This window comes from Cyprinodon variegatus, unplaced genomic scaffold, assembly GCF_000732505.1.
Source record: "Cyprinodon variegatus isolate N-32 unplaced genomic scaffold, C_variegatus-1.0 Scaffold95, whole genome shotgun sequence".
Classification (NCBI taxonomy): domain Eukaryota; kingdom Metazoa; phylum Chordata; class Actinopteri; order Cyprinodontiformes; family Cyprinodontidae; genus Cyprinodon; species Cyprinodon variegatus.
Genome location: NW_015150548.1, coordinates 224,016 through 246,450, shown reverse-complemented (window position 1 = coordinate 246,450; position 22,435 = coordinate 224,016). Strand labels below are relative to the sequence as shown.

The following is a 22,435-nucleotide window of genomic DNA, read 5'->3' as shown; positions in this document are numbered from 1 at the left end:
TCAAAAAAATTTACTCTAAAAACCTGCAGAACATTCCTGAGGCCTATATAATTCCCACCCTGGTTCATCATTCAAAACCCCAATCCTGGGGTGGGACTGCCGGCGTGAACGCTGTCCAGAAGGCCATCATTGACACCCTAAAGCAAGAGGGTATGACACAGAAAGATATTTCTGAACCAATAGGCTGTTTCCAGAGTGCTGCATCAAGGCACCTCAGTGGGAAAGAAAAAGTGTGTCAGAAAACGCTGCACAACCAGAGGAGGTGACCGGACCCTGAGGAAGATTGTGGAGAAGGGCCGATTCCAGACCTTGGGGGACCTGCGGAAGCAGTGGACTGAGTCTGGAGTAGAACCGTCCAGAGCCACCGTCTACAGGCGTGTGCAGGAAATGGGCTACAGGTGCCGCATTCCCCAGGTCAAGCCACTTTTGAACCAGAAACTGTGACAGAGGCGCCTGACCTGGGCTACAGAGAAGCAGCACTGGACTGTTGCTCGGTTTTCCATGTCATTTGGAAATCAAGGTACCAGAGTCTGGAGGAAGACTGGGGAGAAGGAAATGCCAAAAAGCCAGAAGTCCAGTGTCAAGTACCCACAGTCAGTGATGGCATGGGGTGCCATGTCAGCTGCTGGTGTTGGTCCACTGTGTTTTATCAAGGGCAGGGTCAATGCAGCTATCAGGAGATTTTGGAGCACTTCATGCTTCCATTTGCTGAAAATCTTTATGGAGTTGAAGATTTCATTTTTCAGCACGACCTGGCACCTGCTCACAGTGCCAAAACCACTGATGAATGGTTTACTGACCATGGTATCACTGAGCTCAATTGGCCTGCCAACTCTCCTGACCTGAACCCCAGAGAGAATCTGTGGGATATTGTGTAGAGAAAGTTGAGAGACACAAGACCCAACACTGTGAATGTCAGCTAAAGGCCGCTATTGAAGCATCCCAGGCCTCCATAACACCTCAGGAGTGCCACAGGCTGATTGCCTCCATGCCGCATTGAAGCAGTTAATTCTGCAAAAGGATTCCTGACCAAGTATTGAGTGAATAACTGTACATAATTATTTGAAGGTTGACTTTTTTTGTATTAAGAACACTTTTCTTTTATTGGTCGGATGAAATATGCAAATTTTATGAGATAGGAATTTTGGGTTTTCATTAGCTTTATGCCAAAATCATCCGTATTAAGACAATAAAAGACCTGAAATATTTCAGTTAGTGTGCAATGAATCTAGAATATATGAATGTTCAAATTTTATCATTACATTATGGAAAATAATGAACTTTATCACAATATGCTAGTATTTTGTGGTCAGTTTATTGTTAAAATAAAAATAACTAAAATGTAAAATTAGTTATAACTTTCCATTAGAGAGCATCATTGCTGCCAACCTGTTTTAGACAGAAACTACCGGTACTTGGGAATTATGTTCACATTGGATCCGCTGGTAGGGGTGGCCAATCATTGGTTAAGGGTGTTCATCGGCAGCCCATTTATCATTTAAAGATTAAAATAAGCTGCAGCAGCAGTGCTAAAAAAGAGAAAAGAAGGAAGCAGAAAGCTTCTTGTTTGCAGCAAAAGAGGACATTAACGCCTGTTTTGATACTTTTGTTGGTTCCATGTTAAATTACCAGGAAAACTATAAATGTGGGGTTTTTAAATCAGTTACCGGCCACATCCTGTCCATGGAGAGTATGTGGGGCCTCCAAATCTGCCACAACAAGGCCTTTTTCCCCCTTTTTTAAAAGTTTTATGGCAGGTTGGACCTTCCAAACGGTTAAAACCTTTTAATTTCGGTTTCTTAAGCTATTTTGGGGAGTTTTTGTGAAGCCAGTTAACAGGTTATGTGGATATGGTTCTTCTCAAGACTTGCAAAATAAAGTTTCAGGGACAAAAGNTTGTGCTTGTAAATTTTATTCATTCTCAAACGTTTTTGATAATTTCTCATGAATTTCTGATTCCTATACAAAAAAATCTTCACTCACACGTATAAATTTGGGATTTATACTCAAAAATGTGTTATTTTTACTTGTATCGCTGCAAAGTTGTAACTCTAATTCTTATTTATAACCTTCAAACTTTAATTTTCACAGATGATATGATGTCACATGTATCTTTTAAGTTGTGGATCAAACACAAATCGATCTATTTATATTGCTGACTTTCATCTCTGAATACGGTTTTATTGACAGTTATCTAACCCAGTAGGTAAGACAAACATTAAGAAAATGAAATTATGACAAACTGTAGATACTGTCAGTCAGATTTTTGGGCTCCTTTTGGTCTTTTAATGCAAATATAAACAGAAAGTTACACATAAATGTACAGTTGTTGGGCTTTTTATTGTCTGGATGCTGCAGAACACAAACATTACAGATCTGTGTTGTGAACAAAATGCTGAATAAATGCATTGTTGCGGTAGGTGAAAAAAGAGATAAGTGTTAAATTACTATAATTTTGTCACTTAATTTTGCTTTCTTAAACTAAACCTTTTGCTTTTTCCAGCCTGACAAGTTGGACTATCTGAATAAATTTTAGTTAGATTTAACATCAGGTGATAATTATTGGTTGAGTACATTTTTTTTACTTGTCGTTTTATTCTTTTTTTTTTTTCAATTCTTAATTGATTTAAATTTCCAAATTTACTTTTTAGGGGCATTTTCTCCCTTTCCAATGTTTTTTGGCCTATTTGCCCACCAGTAGGCATTATAATAAGTTAGGACAAAACAACAAAAGAAAAACATTTTCATTTTCCCCATGCAATACTGATTGTTGAGCCTCTTTTATAAATCTTTAAGAGTCCTGGTATGCCTGTCTGTTAAACAGTCATTTTGGGAGTGTTGGCCTAATGGTTAGAGCAGTGAGCTTGTGCTCTGAAAAGGTTGCAAGTACCGGGTTCGATCCCCACAGCCTGCACTTTGGGTTCCTGAGCAGGAACCTTAACCCCACCCTGCTCCCTGGGTGCCACACAAATGATGTGGCATCCTTTTTTCTTCCTAACACATCACCCAGTCCATATCAGTATAAATAAACAGCATGTTTTTTTCCCCCATTGAGATCTGTTCCGTTTTCAAAGTGTTCCTTTAATATTTTTGAGCAGTGTATTTTAGATCCATTACACACTAACTGAAATATTTCAGGTCTTTTATTGTCTATTACGGATTATTTTGGCATACAGTTCATGAAAACCCAAAATTCCTATCTCACAAAAGTAGAATATTGTGAAAAAGGTTCTAAAAAGCTATGCACCTAATCATCTGAATCAAAAAAAATTAACTCTAAACACCTGCAAAACATTCCTGAGGCCTATATAATTCCCACCCTGGTTCATCATTCAAAACCCCAATCCTGGGTAAGACTGCCGACCTGACTGCTGTCCAGAAGGCCATCATTGACACCCTAAAGCAAGAGGGTATGACACAGAAAGATATTTCTGAACCAATAGGCTGTTTCCAGAGTGCTGCATCAAGGCACCTCAGTGGGAAAGAAAAAGTGTGGCAGAAAATGCTGCACAACGAAAAGAGGTAACCGGTTAACAGGATATGTGGATATGGTTCTTCTCAAGACTTGCCAAATAAAGTTTCAGGGACAAAAGGCAAATAAAAAATGAAGACAAGAAAATGGATATGAAGAGAAATAAATGCAAGGGCAAATGGGAGAGAAATACAAAAACAACAAGAAAGAGATGTTTTTGTTAATTCGTCGCCCATGCCTGCCTCCACCTTGGGCCCCAGATTTCTTAAATCCATCTCTGGGTCGTTCACAGCAGCTGGTACAAAATGAAAGCCATGTTATGTTGAGTTTCACCATCCAATTAGTTTTATTTATTACATTTTTATCTAAATGCAATAATTCATTGTAAATGTGTGAAAATACTGATCATAAAAATGTAATCATATCTACACAGTCAAATTATATCTCCACCAACTAAACTGTCCGTTCCGTCTAGCCTAACATCTTCAGACCAAAACATGGAGGGAATAAATAAAGGAGTATAGATTTTAGAGCTTTCTGCCTCTTTCCTGATTCTACTTTCCCATAACTGTAAACGTGGCGCTGCTCTTGGCCTTGCCCAGGGTGAACCTGACTGTCCCACTCATGTCCACACAAGTGTCCCTCAGAGTGAGCTTGTGGACCGTCCCCTGGTCTTCCAGACGGACTGAAGGGCCCGACTGCAGGGTCTCTCCGTTTAAAGTCCAAACAGGAGGCTTGTTGATGGCGACGGAGACTTCGCACTGGAAAGTGGCCGCCTCTGGCTCCATCACCTCCACGTCCTCAAGTTCTTTCAGCATCACCAGGGCCTGGGCTGCGGCGCCGTGAAGCATCATCAGGGTTTTAGAAAGACAGAAAGGATTGGTTGGCATGAGGTTTTACTTCTACTTTACTTTACTTTTCCATTCAGCTTACCTTCAACCAGAAGTTTGGCTTTGGATGTATGCTCCCCAACCTGAATACTGTAAGTGCCCTCATCCTCTACAACAACCTGGTTGATCACCAGCTTATGGGAACAGCCTTCTGCTATGATCTCCATCCGTTCTGAAGGTTCCAGTTCCTGTTTGCCTTTGTACCAGGTTGCATCGCAGCGCGGGGAGGAGACGGTGCATTCCAGGATAACGCGATGTTTCTCCAGGGCCGTTCTGTCTCGTAGTGGTTTCACTATAGAAACTGGGAGTTCTGGAAATTAGAAGGTTTTTAAAAATTAGGAAGGTTTGAAGGGATGGAAATATGGAGTTAATTTAGTTCCATTATTCTTGTTAAGAACGCATTTTGTAAATGGAAATTTGAAAAGAATGCAATTCAGGTGTGTTTTGAGTGTAACTTTGTTCAGACTTCATTTAAAGAAAAATATGTTTATTATTTTATGTTATTTTTATCCTTTACGCAACTTATATATGGAATATACATAATAAAACACATATAAAATAAATGTTTAATAAAGTTTCTCACAGATAATTCTGTCAATTTATTAATAAATTAGGCTAATTTTGCAACTAGAAGAGTACTTCATAATGTATATGTATTAAATAAAATTAGAAAATATATACTCTGTAAAAAAAAAAAAAGGCATTTGAAAAAAGTAAAATGTAAAAAGAATTAAAAAAAAACGTAAAATATAATCTGAGAAAGTTAGACTAAGTTTAGATTGATATGTTTTCAGCATTTCAGTTCTGGATTGCTTTTGAATTAAAATTTTCCATTTACAAACACTGTTTTCTCAGTAAAATCAATGAAAAAAGATTCCTTGCATAGTAAAGTATAGTAAAGTAAATAAAGTTAGTAACACATAGGAAGAATAAAAAACAAACAAAAAAAACCTCACCTTCTACCTCAAGGTAAGCTGTTGATTCCACATCTCTTGCGACAAAACGGATTTCTCCTGCATCTTCAACTTTAACGTTACACATCAGCAGGAAGTGTTTGGTCCCTGGAAGTTGATACATTTTTTTTTTTTTAAATCAGCTGGTGAGATTTTAAGGATAAAAAAAAATAAATTTGTCAAAATATAACTTGGTCCATTTCTGACCTTCGTTGCGGATCTTTATGGTGCTGCTGGGTCTGATCTTGTGACCATCTCTGAACCACTCCCCGGTCACGTCCTCCAGAGAGACCTCACACATGAACACAGCATTCTGGTCTTCCTGGATGTAGAGGTCCTCAAGATCCTGTAGTATCTCCAGCTCATGCTCTAAAGGTTGTGATGAAATGAAAATAATGACCACTAGATGGAGACATTTAATGCTGAAAATCAAGACGCTTAATTGAAGAATATGTCCAAGAAAAAGATTGAAATGATTACATAGGGTATGAAAGTGTGGTTGGACAGTTACCGTAAACCTCTAGTGAGCACACGGTGCTTATATCGCCTGTGTCACATGTGTAGGAACCAGAGTCAGCAATGGAACACTGAAGTATCTGGCAGAACCGCTTTCGTCCCATTGAGTAAATCCTGAGGTTCTTCCCTGGCTTCAGCTCAGTACCATTCTAAGTTACAGAGGAATAAAAGAAACCAACATGTTTTCCTTTATCTACCTTTAAACCATTGCTTTCCAAACTTAAGCTGCTGGTCTTCCTTTGGTTTCCAAGTTGCTATGAAGTCTGAATTCTTCCAAAACCACAAACGAAAAATAAAATAATCCTACCAGCAGCTATGTAAACTACTGTCCATGCGCATGTTGAACTTTTTATATGTGCCGATTCAATACCATGATGCCACCAATAAAGCAAGCATGAATATGTTCTTTCTCTTGCCTTTTATGGCCTATAGATTCGCTCTCACTCATGTGTGGACATGTTTCTTTGCACTTGTGTATAATTGTGTCACTAAGAGAGTGGAACCAACCTGAGAAAGAAAAATCCTAATCTCTTTTTTTTTTTCCTATGTACACCTAGTAACTTTACCAAAGCACATTCAGGCTAATCGCTGTTCACCAAAAGAGTTAAAAGGTGGTCAAAGCAGCAATACGTAATTTTAGAGTCAGGCCTTTTGAAATTAGCAATGTTGTAAACACAGAAAGTTCTCCTTAAGATGTGTGGTGCCTCGCAGCTATTCAGCAGAAAGGCTGGGCTAAAACCAAATTTCAGAGGAATGATTTTAATGTAAACTAGCATAAAGCTGCCTTATTGCTGGAAAAAATACTTTTATATAGGACAATTAAGCTTAAAGTGTAGAGAAGGAGGATGCATTCATGCGTGTGATATGTTGGGACCTCATGGTATTGAATCTGCATGCATAAACTGTTTAAAATGCTTGTGGGGAGTAGTTAACAGGTGTGTTTTAAATAAATTCTGCTTGTATGGATATTCATTATGCATCTGCCCTTTTGGTAGAATCTAGACTTAATATGTGGCCCCCACTTTGGGAACCACTGGCTTAAACCATAAGAGTTAATGATGCTAGATCATTATTTTATTTTCTTTACCTTAAGCCAACTGACTTCAACGTTTTGTCTGGAGAATTCACACTCTAAAGTGACTGGGAATTCTTCCTCCACACGGACATCCACCAGGGGTTTCAGGACAGCCACAGGTGTCTCTGTCGGTTGTCAGTATGTTTAACCCATCAGCATTGGACTTAAATAACTCTAATACATACTTTTAGCAATTTTGAGCAAGTAAAGTCAAAGTTCTGGCTTGTATTTACCTTTGACTGTGAGCCTTGCAGTTGAGCGCACCCCTTCTGCTGTAAATACAATGGTGCCCGTGTCCTCCAGAGTTAAGTTTGTCAGGGTAAGGCTATGGATGAGCCCATTGATGCTCACCCTAAACTGGTTGCTTGGTTTTACACGGATGCCATCTTTCTGCCAGATTCCTTCCACATCTGCGTGGGAGACCTCCACCTCAAAGGAGGCAGTTTCCCGTTCAAAGGTCTCTTGATCTGTTAGGCCTTTGCGTATGGAGATCTTTCGTGCTGCATTCAAGAAGGGAAGAGGAGGTTGGAATGATGTCTCCAATTGTTTGGGTATAAATATGATAACTAGGGCTTTGAATTGATGTTATGACAACCATAACAGAAGCACTTAGCTTGTCAAAGACAGCCTGTTGTCACAGTGTCACAATATTCAGCTCAATTTTCACACTTCAAGTCTAGCTGAGCTATTCTTAGTATCTTTTGCTCTGTGACAATCTGTAAAAGCAGCTACAGTTATGTGTGATAAGACGCTAAGAGCTGCAGTCAATATCAATTCAAAGTGGATAATCATGAAGAGAAAACCTTTCTCCTTTTATCTTTGGCTTCATCTTTCTATCAGTGACAGTTAAACATACGTAACAGCTGCATGTCTAATAGTTATAGATTTCACTTGGATTATAATTTTAATTTAAGATCATGCTTCAGTTTATAACTATAATCATGTAAGCTTTTCAAACAAATATAGGGTAGGTTAGTATATGGAATGGGAGTTTGGTTTTTACACAAAGTAACCACTTACGTTCTACATTGAGTTTGACCTGTGTCCTGTCATGTAGGGTCTCACAGCGGTAAGTTCCTCGGTCCGATAGGGTCAGGTTGTGTATCGTGAGGCTTCTTCTAAAGCCGTTTTGTCCCAGGGTATGCCGAGGACCAGACTGGATGACCACCCCTTGCCTCATCCACTGGACCTCACCTGTCTCCAGGCTGATTTCTGTCTCCAGGGTAGCCTCCCCAAACTCCTCTGCTGTAACAGCTTCCATTTTCCTGGTGAACATGACCTGAGCTTCTAAAACATTATGAGGAGAACCATAACTCAAACCCATTTGAACTTTTATCAGAATCCTGCATAAGTGTTCTTTCTACATTCAGATTTCACATCCTCCGCTCCTATACATGTCAGCTCCATTGCAGAATGTCTCTGTGAGTCTGTGAAATGCTACGCCTACTACATCCGAAGCCCGAAGAGAGCATGCACAAGAGGTCTGGGCAGAACCAGGCACGTCAAAGCAGAACAGAAAATTGGAGTTGGTCCATATTTTGACTGTGAAGGATGGAGAACAGGTCAGTGGATGGTAGGATTTTGGAGAATCTCCAACTGTTCTCATTATTTAAGACAACAGAGTTGACGTAAGATTTCAATAGTGGAGCAAACATGGAGGATGCGAAATCTGGGGGTTGGTCTTACCCTGAACTTTGAGACTGGCCTTGCTGATTTTTCCTTCAGCTTCTGCTGCAATCTTGGAGCAGTCTATCATTTGGCACTTCTTAATAACCAAGGTGTGACACAGGCCATTTCGACTCACTTGGAAGCGCTCCCCTAAAGTTATCGGCTCATTGTCCATGAGCCATATCAAGTGAACATCCTCAGGAGACACAACACATTTAAAGGTGGCATCTTCTCCCTCTAGCACAGTTGTGTTGTGAAGTTCGGTGAGAAACTCCACAACTCGAGGCACTGGAAAAAACAAAAGCAGTGAATGAAGGGCTAGCCCATTTGGAAAAGAATGAAGCTTTCTTTCAGATGCTTACTCTCCACTCTTAGCATTGCAACGGTCCGATCATCCCTGGATTCACAAGCATACTGTCCTGCATCCTCTTGGGTTAAACGGTGGATGGTCAAGCTTCGCTCAACACCATCTGCTCGAATGGAGAATCTCCTGCTTCCAACCACCTCCACACCATTCTTGAGCCATTGAACATCTGCTTTTGGTTTGCAAACCTCACAGCGTAGGGTTACCATACCATCAGCATGAGCCACAGTGTCTTCGAGGGGTCGCACAAATTTTATTCTCATTTCTGGAATTAAAAAAATATTATTCTTTATTGGCTTTTAGATCAAACTGAGATTGCCATAAAATTCTTTTGGAATTACTGATTGCTACCTTTCACTAATAGACTGAAGTGCATTTGGTCAGTGTTGACATCACAGGTGTATTCACCAGCATCGGAACGCCTCAAAGGCTGAATGATGAGACTACGTTTATGGCCCTCCATAATTTCTCGAAAGCGTTCACCTTCAACTGGTGTCCAGTCTTTGAGCCAGCGCACAACCGCACTTTCTTTAGACACATAGCTTGTCAAAGTCACACTTTCGGCCTCATAACCCGTCAACACAACGTCATCTTCTTTGTTTACAAAAGTAACTGGAGGTTCTTTGTTGGGACATAAACAAATTGTATCATTTTAAAGATTCTTGCCACTCTCAACAGTACTGTTCACCAAGCCTTTTAGTTTTTACCTTGTATTCGGATAACGTTTATCATCTTGTCAGTCACTGCATCACAGACATACTTTCCAGAATCTGAGGTCTCGATGTTTGAGATAATAAGTTTTCTCAGAGTTCCGTAGCTTTCAATGAAGGTACGGGAATCGCTGGTGAGAGGCCTGTCATTACAATACCACTGGACAGGGGCATTAGCACGGGACACCTCACAGGCCAGTATCAGGTCATCACCTGCCATTAGTTCTTGGTAATCAGGGTCATAGGAGTTTCCTACAATCTTCACTGGAGGCTCTAAGAGTAAAAAAAAAACATTTTCGGATTTGAGACTTTTTGAAAACAAATAATTTATAATAAGGTAATGCCTATTTCAGTTTTACCTTCAACTGTGACCTGGAAGCTGATATTGTCATCCCCAACATCTAGGAAGTATTCTCCTGAATCCTTGAGTTCCGCGTTAAGGATTACCAATGACCGGAATGCACCTTCTTCCTCTTTGCAGAACCTTTCATCATCCTGAACTCGACAGCCATCTTTGTACCATTTGGCATTGCCGTTGGCTCGAGAGAGCTCACACTCTAGTTCAATGTCATCTGAAACTAGGAACTTTAGATCTGTCTTAATCTCAGACTTTCTCAAGATCTTCACGGGTGGCTCTGTGAGGATAGAATAACCATGCAGTCATTTAAACATTATTCACCAGCTAGAAAACAGTCAGGTTTTTCTTCTCACCTGAAACTTTCACCTGGAAATCAATTTGATCATCTACAGCGTCACAGGTGTATTTCCCAGAATCTTCTGGAGTGGGAGAATTGATGATCAAACGGCGAAATAGCCCATCCTCTACAATAGTGATATCACTACTCTGCTCTATTTTTTTGCCATCAAGCAGCCACTTGACCTCTGCTGTAGGACGTGACACCTCTATCTCTAGAACAATTGGTTTGCCAGCAAAACCTTCAAGTCTGTCCGGCGTGTTTTTGAGTCGACTGAGTGTCACAGGGGGCTCTAAGTGAAAATAAAAATTAAAGAAATTTGAAAGTAATCACTTTGGTGGTAGAAACTATTTTGGTTAAGTATCAAAATACATACCTGTGACATTAACAAGAAATGCCACTGAGTCATTTTCAGTGTCACATATATACTCCCCTGTGTCATCCACAGTTGTTAAAGGTATAACTAGTCGCCTTTGAGCCCCATCTACCTCCAATATCAAATTTGGGCTCTCTTCTACCTCCAAACTGTCTTTGTACCACCGAACCAGAGCATTTGCCTGAGAGATTTCACAACACAACTCAAGCCTCTCTGGCGCAACGTGGGTGAGTTCCACCTCCGATTCACCTGGAGAGAGAATTCTCACAGGTGGCTCTGAAAAAGGGAAAGAGATATTTAGAATGAATAGCAAAAAAATTATCTCATATGTTTATGATTAGTCACTGCTTTACCTGTAACAGTTATCAGGTAGAAGACAGAGTCTCCATCTGTTTCACATACATACTCTCCACTATCCATGGCAGAGCCACAGGGAATGGTCAGCCTCCTGTAAGGACCCTCAGATTTTAGCTGGATGTTGTCGCTTTCCTGCACCTCCTCACCATCCTTAAACCAATTAACCTTCCCGTTGGTCCGAGATAACTCGCATTGCAAGTTAATCTCCTCTGATACATAGTATGTCATCACGATATCGTCTTTGGGTTCAACAATCATCACTGTAGGCTCTAGGTTTAGGGGTGAAGTAGAGGAAATTGGTACAAATCCTATTTTTAATCCAGTCTTATTTGTGTGGCGGGGAAATATTTTAACATTAACTCAACCTGTAGAGGTTGCCATACCTCTTATATTGACTATAAACTCAATGCTGTTGCTTCCAGACTTGCAGACATAACTTCCAGCATCTGACGCTTCTGCAGAGCGGATTATTAGCCTCCTCATGGTGCCTTCTTTCTGGACCGTAATGTTGTCACTCGCCTGGATCTCGCAGCCATCTTTGTACCTGATAAAAGCAATTGAAATTTTATTTATCACAGAGATTCTACAAAAGTGACACACATTTTTCTTTCACAGTCAGAAATCAAATAACAAAAAATAAATCTTACTGTTCTGGATTACAAAACCAATTGTTGAAATGATTGCCTACAAGTGTGTTTAAATTGATTTTGTCAGAGTAAATTTTGTTCTGTTACTGTTGCAAGCAAAGGGCATGACTTGTAAATGAAATTGTGGAAAAAATGGTAATAAATGGTTTCACGATTAACTTTACTGTCTGCTCAGATTTTACTGCTACAGATTTACTTATTTTTCTCTTACTCTCGTTTTATTATTTCCCTAATATGTGCTTTTTATGGTGCAGATTTTCTTCTATTTTTTTCTAGTTTCTCTTTTATGGACGGTTTTTTGTTCTGATACCTGATCCTGACCAGTTCTGCCTCCGGACCTTTTAGCCTGCCTGTTCCTGTTTTTTGATCTGTTTGCCTGGTCTGTCTTCTGACTGGTTTCTGCCTGTGAGCTAAACCTGGATCTGCCTCCTGACTTCAACCCCGACTTCCGTTCTCTACCTCTTCGGATCTGGACTCCTGTTAACCTCTTCGACATTGTCATCTGGAAAGTCCTGCATTCAGTCGTCTGCTTGGATCTGATTGTCAGCCAACCTGAGTTTTCCTTCTATAGAAATTCTAGCTTTTGACGCTCTAGTTGCTTGTGAGTGAAACATGTTGTGAAATAAATGCAATCAGCAATTATTAATAAAAAAAAAAAAAGACTTACTTACAAAACCTTTTTTGATAAAGAAAGTTGTTAGCATTTCATTTCTGGATTCCATTTTTTTTTTTACATTTTCTTTTACAAAATTTCATTTCTTGCGATGGTAATGGAACAAAGTTCCCGCCATATTTAACCTATACCAGTTAAATTCAAAACACTTTATTGATCCGGTAGGGAAATTAAATTTTGGCTGTAACTCTTCTGATGCGATACGTCCGAACTTCCACTGGAATGACAGCTCTCTGTTTTGTATACTTATACACAGCAGTACGTTTGAAAATGACAGGTTAAACTTTTACCAATATAGACATGATATACATACATCTTTAGAAGGCTTAGATTCTCCACAATTCAACTGCCAAGACCATTTTATGGAAACCTTGAGCACCAAAGCACTATTCATAAAGATATTGCAGCATGTTAAATCAGGATTTTTAAAATACACCTCCTCTATCCTACTTTTAAAGAGATCCTGAGGCCAATCTTAGGTTGTTTATATTCCATTTGTCTGTAAGGTTCCACGGATGGAGTAGTAGCAGTATATTCATAATAAAAACATACGATGATGAGAAAATCACCACATAAAGTACTTTTCTTACCATAAGAAAAGTTTGATTCTTATAGCTAATGCTAACCGTCTTGCTATTTACCCTTGATTCTCCAAACATTTAAGGTCAATGTTGGGTATGTTTGTTTTCCTCACCTTTCAGCCTACAAAACAAAATTGTCCCCGCCAATTTATTTTTGAGATTTGACCCCGGGACAGCCCTCGAGGTGTCACAAGCGCTCCCTCTCAGCTGCTTTCTTTACGCATGATTCTCCTAGTATTATGGCTCATAAAACCGGGTTGCTATTGGTTAGGTCCACACGCAATGCTGGGCTCTCTAGCCAATGAAATTACCTTTAAAACAAGGGCTAGGCATGGCTAATTTATAATAATAATGCTGACCCTGCTGGATCAAGGTTCGTAAAAGCCCACGATCAGGTCAAATACTGGATCATTGCACACTGTCAGATAATTAAATAGAAAGTTAGAAAAAGGGAAAAAAATTACTTAAAAAATATTTGGTGGCCATCAAAATGCTTCAGTGGGTTACAATTGTTGTGTAAAAGCAATAAGCACAATTTGGAATAATTTGGCATATTTTGAGGTGTTTGGAGATGTTGATGACTTTAGTTGAATGTCTCAGAGCTCTGAACTGTTCTGAAATTTTCTGCAGTTGTTGTTGATATAATAATGCAGAATAAATGTAATACAAAGACACCTGTCTATTGTTAAGCATGTCTTTGTTACTGCTATTCAAAAAGACCCATTATTTTCGAAAAGACAAAAAACAACTTCGAGTCATGTTTGAAGTGATGCAGATTAGGCTGTAAGCATATGATAGTAGAAGTCAAGTAAAGCTTCTCAAGAAACACTAATGAAATTCTGGTCCACTCTGCCTCTCAGGACTGGTAAACTTGAATTTGATATGTATGCCTTGCTTGCTCACAACCTTTCAGCTTTGTCTACATGTTTTATGGAACCAATATAAGAACTTTGTGATGTTTATTAAATTGAATTTGTTCTTTAGCCATCTTGCAATTAATGTTGTGGTATGTGGTCATTGTATGTTTGCTAAATAGCTAAAAGATTGCTACAACATAATGCAGCATTCAATATCGGTGGAAAAAAGGCAATTTTATGCAGTAAGAAACTGGCAAAAAGGACACAAAAAACTATTAAATTTAGTACATCTAGGAATATTGGTATTGTACCCAAAGAACAATCAGACTTATTATTTTTAGATTGCATTTGTAAGATATTTCATCATGCAAAACACAGAATAGGAGCTGGGATTGTTTTATTTGAATTTTCAAAGTTTTCATTGTCTTACCAAAAAACTTCGGCATCATCTCTGGAGACGTGGCAAAGCAGAACCACTGGATCCAGCTCCATACTGTTCTTATGAAGCTCTTCCTCTGACACTGGACTGAACTCTACTGGAGGTCCTGAATTAAATGAGATGTATAAATCAGTTATTGCAGCCTGCTGGAAGAAAAGGTCATGTATTTTTCTTAAATATATTTGTTAGAAAGTAAATAACCTTCGACATCCACATTGAATTTAATCACGTCCCCCGAAGTTTGACACGTATAAACTCCAGAGTGAGATGCTTCAGCAGACTGGATCACAATTCTTCTCATATTACCATCTGATTGGATGTTCAGCTCATTGCTCACCTGGAGTTCTTCATTGTCTTTGAACCAGGATACTTTAGCAAAGGGATGGTTAACCTCACAGTAGAGCACAATGGCATCCCCGGTTTCCACTCTCTTATAGCTGTCCAACTCAGACAGAGGGATGAATTTGAACACTGCGGCTGCAAAAAAAATAAAAAAAAGCATGAAAAAGGATCCAACAGCATGGATGAGTATTGCACCTTTTCTCCACCTACGTTTAACCTTCAGGATAGCTGAATCCCTCACTCCATTGGCAATAAATGTGACCTCTGCTGTGTCGTCAGCTGCTCCAGTTCCATGGATCACCAAGGAGTGCTTTGTTTGATTCTGCTGCACTGAATATCTTCCACCATGCTGCAGCTGGGAGCTGTTTAGAAACCAGGTGCCAACCATTGGTGCAGAGAGTTCAATGGAGAAGTGAGCATCCTCACCCTCCATAACCTCACAGCCTTGGAGAGGCTTGTGTATCTTGGGTCCTGGGACTAAAATAAAAAGAAATGCATCAACCATACCATGTTTTTTTTTTTAATCTAAACATATTAAACCTACTGCTTTTGAGTATTTGATTCTACTTTTAAGATTTCTGCTCACCGAGGTGGACCACTTTGGGGAACTCTACGTGACCACTGCGTCCGTACTTATTGATGCAACAGACACGAAAACGATAGTCCCCTTCACATGGAATGCTGTCACCTGAGATTTCCGCTGAGGTGGCAGTCTCTGAGGTGAAGCATTTCTGCCACTTCTGAGAACCAAGCTCTTGCATCTCCAGGACAAACATAGAACGTGTGGTGGTCTGACTGTTGGGTGCAGGCGACCAGGTAAGATAAGCACTGTTGGGTCTTTCTGTGTTCATTTTGACACCCACAGGGCAGATTGGTGGGCAGTGTCTTGTTGCTGAGGAAAAACAGTTGCAGTATAATAATAGTTTTTGCATTAGCAGAAGACTTAGAGACAATATAGATGGCACAATATTTAGACAAATGAATAGCAACAGTTAGTTGATTTTGAACTTGTACTATGTACTTGATTTTCCCTTTCATTTCCCTATCATTTTCTTGCAAGAGTAGACTGAAAGTCTTAACTGTACCTTTGACTTTGAGACGTGATGAGCTTTTAGATCTTCCTGCAACAAATGTAACAACCCCCGAGTCATGATGGGCCACGTTGACAAAGACTAGGATGTGAGTCTTGCCGAAAGACTTGAGGATTGTCTGGTGTGTCTCGTGTAGCTTCAAACCATCTTTGAACCAGTGGATCTCCATGTCGTCATTCTCAACCTCGACACAGAACGCAGCGTTCTCACCTTCTAGCACTTCCATCTTCCGAGGTAGTTTGCGGACAATTGTGCCTGCCGTATGAAAATATTTTATTTGCATTTCTTTGTAAATTCTATACATTTTATATGTATTTCTTAATACGCTTTAAATAAGCTTAAAACCACTACACACAATCTACCTTTAACTGCTAGCTCAGCAATGGTCTTTCCTCCATCTGGCATCTCACAAATGTAAACCCCATCGTCATCCATCCCAACATCATGGATGGTGAGTCGTCGCCTGGTTCCTCTCTGCTCCATTCCATATTTACTGCTTGGCATTAGCCTCTGGTCCTCTAGGTACCAAGCAGCGGGGATTGTCTCATCCGGTACCTCACACTCCAGCACGGCAACATCCCTTTCCTTTACTTCAAGGTCTTTTAATGGGCGTCTGAAACGCACAGCTGGCCCTGAGGAAGATAGAAAGTTTTAAGCAGAATTTCATAAATGAAATGCTTTTTTTCTACATATAAATGATGTCTAATATCTTCATATGGCTCCATTACCACTTATCATTTGGCATTATTTTAGTTTTCACTAGGGCAGTACAATCGTGTCACAACATGTACTTTAAACAATGATATGTGTTTATCCCTTACTGAGGGATTGCCACAGCAGATTATTATAACTTGCTCATAGACTTGGCCAAGTTTTTACGCCTGTTTCCATTCCTGACCCAACCAGCTTGGAACCAGAATCCAAACCCAGGTCCTCTGTCTTAAGTCAATGACTTATGCTTTAGATATCAAGCTTAAATATGGGATTTATTATTATAGTGGCAGCCGCTGCAAAAGTCTTTTGTGATGAAGAGGGAGGTTAGCCAAAAGACAAAGCTCTCTATTTACCGGTTGGTCTATGTTCCTGCCCCACCTATGGTCTTGAAAACTAGGTAGGCTAATGCCCGAAAGAATAAGATTGCGGTTATAAGTGACTAAAACAAGCTTTTCCACAGGGTGTCTGGAAACTTTCTTTGGAGATAGGTTTAGCAGTGTGGCCAGGACAGGCCCAGAGCAGAGCTGTTTCTCCTCCACATCAAGAAGTGGCTCCGATATATGTTTTGATTGCCCCTTGGAAGCCTCCAACTCCGAGGACAGCCCAGGGCATGCTTGGAAGGCTATGTCACTTGGATAGTCTATGGAGAGGAAAGTCTGAGAGTCACTACTGAGACTGCTGCCCCCATGACAAAGAAACAAGTGTTTCTCTTGTGCATACTTTTGTCCATGATTTGTTTATGTTTTTCTTTTTTCTGGATATCTTTCTTGTCTGGCCAATATGCCTGTAATATATCTTTGACATCATTCAAATGATTCCTTTGCATATGTTTTGGATTGTGTAGACCAGGGTTGTTCAGTTACAGTCCTGGGAGTCCAATGTCTTGCACCTTTTAGGTGTATCTCTGCATCAACACACCTAAGTCATAAAATAATGTGATTAGCAGGACTCGAGAGAACATAACTACATACACAGTAGATAATACAGCCATTTGAATTAGGTATTGTTGTAAAGACACATCTAAATTTTGCTGGACACTGTACCTCCAGGATGAGATTTGAAGATCCCTGGACTACACTTACCTGCCTGGTTTAGGATCTTTCAAGACCTTATATCTTAAATCCATTAAATTAATGATGGAAACAGCACCCATTGTATATGGCATTGTTGTGTTTCTTTTTTGACTGTCTCTAAGATTTAATGACATGATGCATTGCATCTTCCCTATTTAAATCCTAGAATATATGTCAACACATGATTAAAAAAGATGTTTTCTTACCTTTCACAGTGAGGTGTACAGCACTCAGGGTGTTTCCCAGAGCATTTGATGCAGCACATACATACAGCCCTGTATCCTGCATTTTACAGTAGAGAACCTTCAGCGTGTAGAAACCTTCACGGTCCTCAAATACCAAATGACGCCTGTCGGGTTCTAAGGGAACCCTATCTTTCTTCCAGATGATCTCGGGTTTGGGCTTGCCCGTCACAAAGCAGCGAAACTTGGCATGCTTCCCTTCTGCCACTACAAACTTTTTGACTTCGGATATGTTGATGGGCGGTTCCTCTGCAAGCTTTGACAAACTGAACCGTCCGCTTTTGTGCTTGGGGGACCTCTGACTGCTGATGTGACTGTTTGAAGAAATCTTACTCTCTTCTCGCTGTGGAATTGGCTCGACAAGAAGAACAGCTCCTGCCAAGGCCTCACCATGGCAGTTTGTAGCCCTGCAGGTGTAGACCCCTTTGTCTGGCATGCGTGTCCTATACAACTTGAGCTGAAACCAGCCTCCATCTTCACTTCCCATATTAAAGTGGGAGCTCTCAAAGATGTCATTGAGCTTCTTCCCGTCTTTCTCCCAAGTAACCTCAGGCGAAGGCGTTCCCCAGATTTTGCAGGAAAAGGTGGCATCCTCTCCACAATCCACACGTAGGGACAGAGGCTTAATGAGAAACCTGGGCTTCTCATTTAATGGTAAATCAAACTCCTTTAGTTCTTCGTTTGCTTGACCCTTCCACTTGTGCTCTCCATTCATTTCCCTATCTTTTGCACCATTTTCTAACATGTACCCATTTAGGTTTTCCCCAAAGTCTCCACATTGATTTACACCATTTTCCTTTAATTGTATAATTTCCCTATTATTTTCAAGAAGCTCTCCTTCCACTTTGAGTGATGCTGCTGCGTAGGTTTCCCCAATGCTGTTTCTTGCCTTGCAAATATATTGACCAGCATCTTCTTGAGTAACTCTAGAAATGTTTAATAAGTAAGTTTTTCCCTCCTCTGATATCTTGTATCGTCCCTCAGAGATAATTTGAAAATTTTTGTGCTCCCAAATAACATCTGGAGGTGGATCTCCACCAATTTGGCATCTGAGAGTCACATCTGTTCCGCACTGTGCCACAACGGGGCGTGGATAGCCCAAAACACGAGGTGCCCCACCGAGGATATCCATGATGATATCACCTTTTCTCGCACTTAAACGAGTGGCTTTGTTTTTCAAGTTTTTGTTCCAGAGTAGGCTTTTTGTCCTTAGTGAGAAACTGTAAGATAGAAAAACAAACATTTTGGTTGAAAATAGTCTTGTGAAGAAAGCATATTCAAGGTTATACAGTTTTTCACTCTCAAATTCCCAAATGTAGAATTTTTCTTAAAAGGTGCTTTAGAAAGGAAAAAAAGAACTAAGGAAAGATATAGCTGCTGACACATTTTAAGAAGGCGATGACATTAATTTAAGCTAATCATCTTCATACTTTGGACCTTTTGCTGACATATTGCATTGAATGTAAAGGAGTAACATTATTTCTTCAAAGCCCTGTCCTATCTGAGAACATTTTAGTAACCTTCACATTTACTTTAACAGAGTTCTCCCCCCCAAAACAGAAGGTCTTACTTTAGCACAATAGTATCAGGTTATGCAGTTATGAATTTTACATAATCTGTTCCACTTTCTCTCTCCTCTATATCACTGAACAATACTGCAGAGGGCAAAAGATAAGATATTCATCACAGGTTGATGATTTTGTTGTTGGGGTTGCTAGTTTTCTGCGTACTGCCTTAGATAATGTAGCCACCTTTGTAAAAGAAAAACTAAAAGTAGAAAGCCTGGACCTTGGTTTAATACAGAGCTATTCACATTGAGCTGCTAGTAAACTAGAGAGGAATTGGCACTCTATATATCTACAGGAATCTTTTCTTGTCTGGAAAAACTGTTTAATGCTGTAAAAGATATAAAACTAGAGCAGCATATTTCTCTTCATTAATAGAGGAGAATAAGAATAATCCCACAGTTTAATAAACTCCAAACTCTCCCAGAGCCATAGCTCTGTTGAACCATCAATTCCCTCTGCTCTTAGCAGTAATGATTTTATGGAATTCTTCATAAATAAGATTGATTTCATTAAAACTAAGATCATTAGCCTTCCTATAACTATGACTGGTTTACCTCTCAAAGGAGAGGCAGGATCTGAGGTAACTATAGAATAAGAACCTGGCTTAAGCTGCTTTGATCCAGTTCAACTTTCAGAGTTAGCAAAACTATTGTATTCATCTAAACCTTCAACTTGTCAGTAGATCCAGTTCCAACCAGGTTATTTAAGGGAGTATTCCCTCCAATTTCCCACCTCCTATTAAGATGTGATTAACCTATCCCTGTTACAGGGGTATGTTCCCCAGGCTTTTATGGCAGCTTTAATTTAGCGTTTTCTTAAAAAATGTTTCTTGACCCAGATGATTTTGTCAATCCTTTCTCATCTAAATAAAAAAAAAAAGTTGCTAAACAAATGTGTGACCACTTACACAATAATGAACTTGTTGGTGAGTTTCTATAGAGTTGTATACATACTTGCCCTGTTAGATCTCAGGGCTGCTTTCATCCAATCAATTATAATATCCTTTTAGAAAGACTTGAATATTCTGTAGGAATTAAGGGAACAGCATTAGGGTGATTTAATTTCTAGAATTTCTAAAAGTAGAATGGGTGGCAGATCCTTTAGTTATCACACTCCTCTTGTAACATCTAAAGTGCCTTGAAATGACTTGTGTTGTGAATTTGGCGCTATATAAATAAACTGAATTGAATTAACAGTCGTAATTGTGTACTGTCACTTTAAGATACTATGGTATTGCTACTCATCACTGCTTCTCTGTAGAGAGCGTGGGACACCGGGTGCAGAGAGATACATGTACTCAGACGGACATATTAATTACCGGTACCTATTTTCTTTGTATGTTACGGGTTGTTTGGACTCTGCTCATTTGTTATGTGTGAGAATATAGCAGCCATTCAACCGAGCTTAGTAAGGTTGGTGAAGAGTATGTTTTACTAAAGGACAACACTGTGGAATTCCCATTATCAGTGTGGCTGTGCGTTTTTGACTGTCTTCTCCTTCCTTAAATGCAACCCTAAGCGTTTCACTCTCCTATGGAACCAACTACCAGTTTTAGTCCGTGAGGCAGACACGCAGTCTACTTTTAAGGACAGACTTAAAACTTTCCTTTTTGATAAAGCTTATAGTTAGAGTGGCTCAGGCTATGCTGAGCTATCTCTATAGTAATGCTGTTATAGGCTTAGACTGCTGGAGGACATAGGGACCATTTTTCATCATTCAGCTTCCTTCTATCTCTATTCTCCCATTCTGCTGTATTTGTTAGTTAAACCTCTAACTCTATGATCTCCCTGCTTTTTCTCATCATCTGGTCTGTTCCTGTTTGGCTGTGAATCCATCCTAGTGAGAAATATCAGCGTTGCTGCAGCTATCAACACCATGCTGAAGCTTGGCCTGTTTTTCAGTGTAGTCCTGTTTCTCTGACTGTGACTGACTGTATTTGTTCTCTTTTATCCTCTGAAATGGGAGCAGGCTTGAAGCTTGTCTGCCTGGCTGTGTGTTTCCCAGCCAGGGCCACCTTTGGAGCTGGTTGACAGTTACCTTTTGTATCTCTGCTTCTTTCTGTATGTCTGCTTCTGTCTCTTCAAACCCCAGTCGGCCTCGGCAGATGGCCGCTCACACTGAGCCTGGTTCTGCTGGGGGTTTCTTCTTGTTCAAAAGGAGTTTTCCTGTCCACTGTCACTACAAGCTTGGTGTGAGGGATTGCCTTCGAGGCAATGAGTCGATGCAATCAGCTGGTTTTCCAGCTGTTTCATGCTAGAGGCTATGTTTCTTGGCTGGCCTGGGAGCGCCTTGGGGTTCACCCCGGAGGAGATGGCCGAAGTGGCTAGGCAGAGGGATATCTGGGCCTCCCTACTGAAGCTGCTACCCCTGCGACCCGACCCCGGATAAGCGGAAGAAGATGGATGGATGGAGAAAACTTTGAACCAATCTGGCTGTAAGATCTGGTTGAATGTTTTCTGTTAACATGTCTTATGAAGTGGCGATATAGAAATTAAGTGAATTTGACATGAAGTAACGGTGTTAGGTTGCATCATGTTTTAGTGGCTTAGACTTGACCTAAACGCAGTTGGATCTGAGTTCTCTCACAGTTGGTGCTGTAGCTCATTGATGGTGTATTTATAAAGTAGTCTAAAATAAGACTCAGGAGCCCATGTGTCATGGTACGTATAAAAGACTGTGGGGATAAACACCTGCATGACAAACAAGGACAACTTACTGATAGAGGTCTTATCAGATCATTGTAATCATCTGCATAATCACAAGATAAGGCACTTTTTTTAATCTCTAAAATGTAAATTGTTGAATGGTTTCTATGGTGACCACAAGTTAATACTCCTGCTGTATCTTTTATCCCTAATGAATTTATATAAATTCTATTTTGATTGCAGTGGCATAATACAGCAGAAATGTTGAAAATATTGTGTCCTTGAACTTCTTTCACACATCTATGCAGTGGATTTTGTTAAATTACACGTTCTGTGTATAAAAAACAAAAAAGAGAAATCTAGAAATTAAACTTCGGAAAAATTCCTAATAAAAACTATTTTTGAGGGTTTTTGCTGTTTTCTCAGAATTTACTTTGAAAAATAATAATAATATTTGTTTTTTACTTTTTCCAGTTTTTCAGCTTTT

The 22,435-nt window shown here is 39.9% G+C and overlaps 1 protein-coding gene across 1 annotated transcript in view; it reads right to left on the bottom strand.

Annotated features, from left to right (window-relative positions):
* Positions 1–3,057: 3,057 nt before the first annotated feature.
* The window catches only part of obsl1 (obscurin-like 1), a 21,512-nt gene continuing 2,134 nt past the window's right edge, over positions 3,058–22,435 (bottom strand). The window contains exons 2-25 of the mRNA XM_015373991.1: positions 17,700–18,955; positions 16,069–16,338; positions 15,701–15,961; positions 15,202–15,507; positions 14,826–15,092; positions 14,475–14,750; positions 14,265–14,379; positions 11,460–11,620; positions 11,073–11,345; positions 10,720–10,995; positions 10,360–10,635; positions 10,008–10,283; positions 9,646–9,921; positions 9,290–9,559; positions 8,937–9,203; positions 8,593–8,862; positions 7,927–8,193; positions 7,140–7,406; positions 6,919–7,031; positions 5,827–5,980; positions 5,523–5,684; positions 5,319–5,423; positions 4,406–4,672; positions 3,058–4,304 (exon numbers count right to left, since the gene is read on the bottom strand). Coding sequence (XP_015229477.1) covers positions 4,027–4,304; positions 4,406–4,672; positions 5,319–5,423; positions 5,523–5,684; positions 5,827–5,980; positions 6,919–7,031; positions 7,140–7,406; positions 7,927–8,193; positions 8,593–8,862; positions 8,937–9,203; positions 9,290–9,559; positions 9,646–9,921; positions 10,008–10,283; positions 10,360–10,635; positions 10,720–10,995; positions 11,073–11,345; positions 11,460–11,620; positions 14,265–14,379; positions 14,475–14,750; positions 14,826–15,092; positions 15,202–15,507; positions 15,701–15,961; positions 16,069–16,338; positions 17,700–18,867 — 6,621 coding nt within the window. The 5' untranslated portion in view covers positions 18,868–18,955 and the 3' untranslated portion in view covers positions 3,058–4,026. The remainder of the gene's footprint in view (positions 4,305–4,405; positions 4,673–5,318; positions 5,424–5,522; positions 5,685–5,826; positions 5,981–6,918; positions 7,032–7,139; positions 7,407–7,926; positions 8,194–8,592; positions 8,863–8,936; positions 9,204–9,289; positions 9,560–9,645; positions 9,922–10,007; positions 10,284–10,359; positions 10,636–10,719; positions 10,996–11,072; positions 11,346–11,459; positions 11,621–14,264; positions 14,380–14,474; positions 14,751–14,825; positions 15,093–15,201; positions 15,508–15,700; positions 15,962–16,068; positions 16,339–17,699; positions 18,956–22,435) is intronic.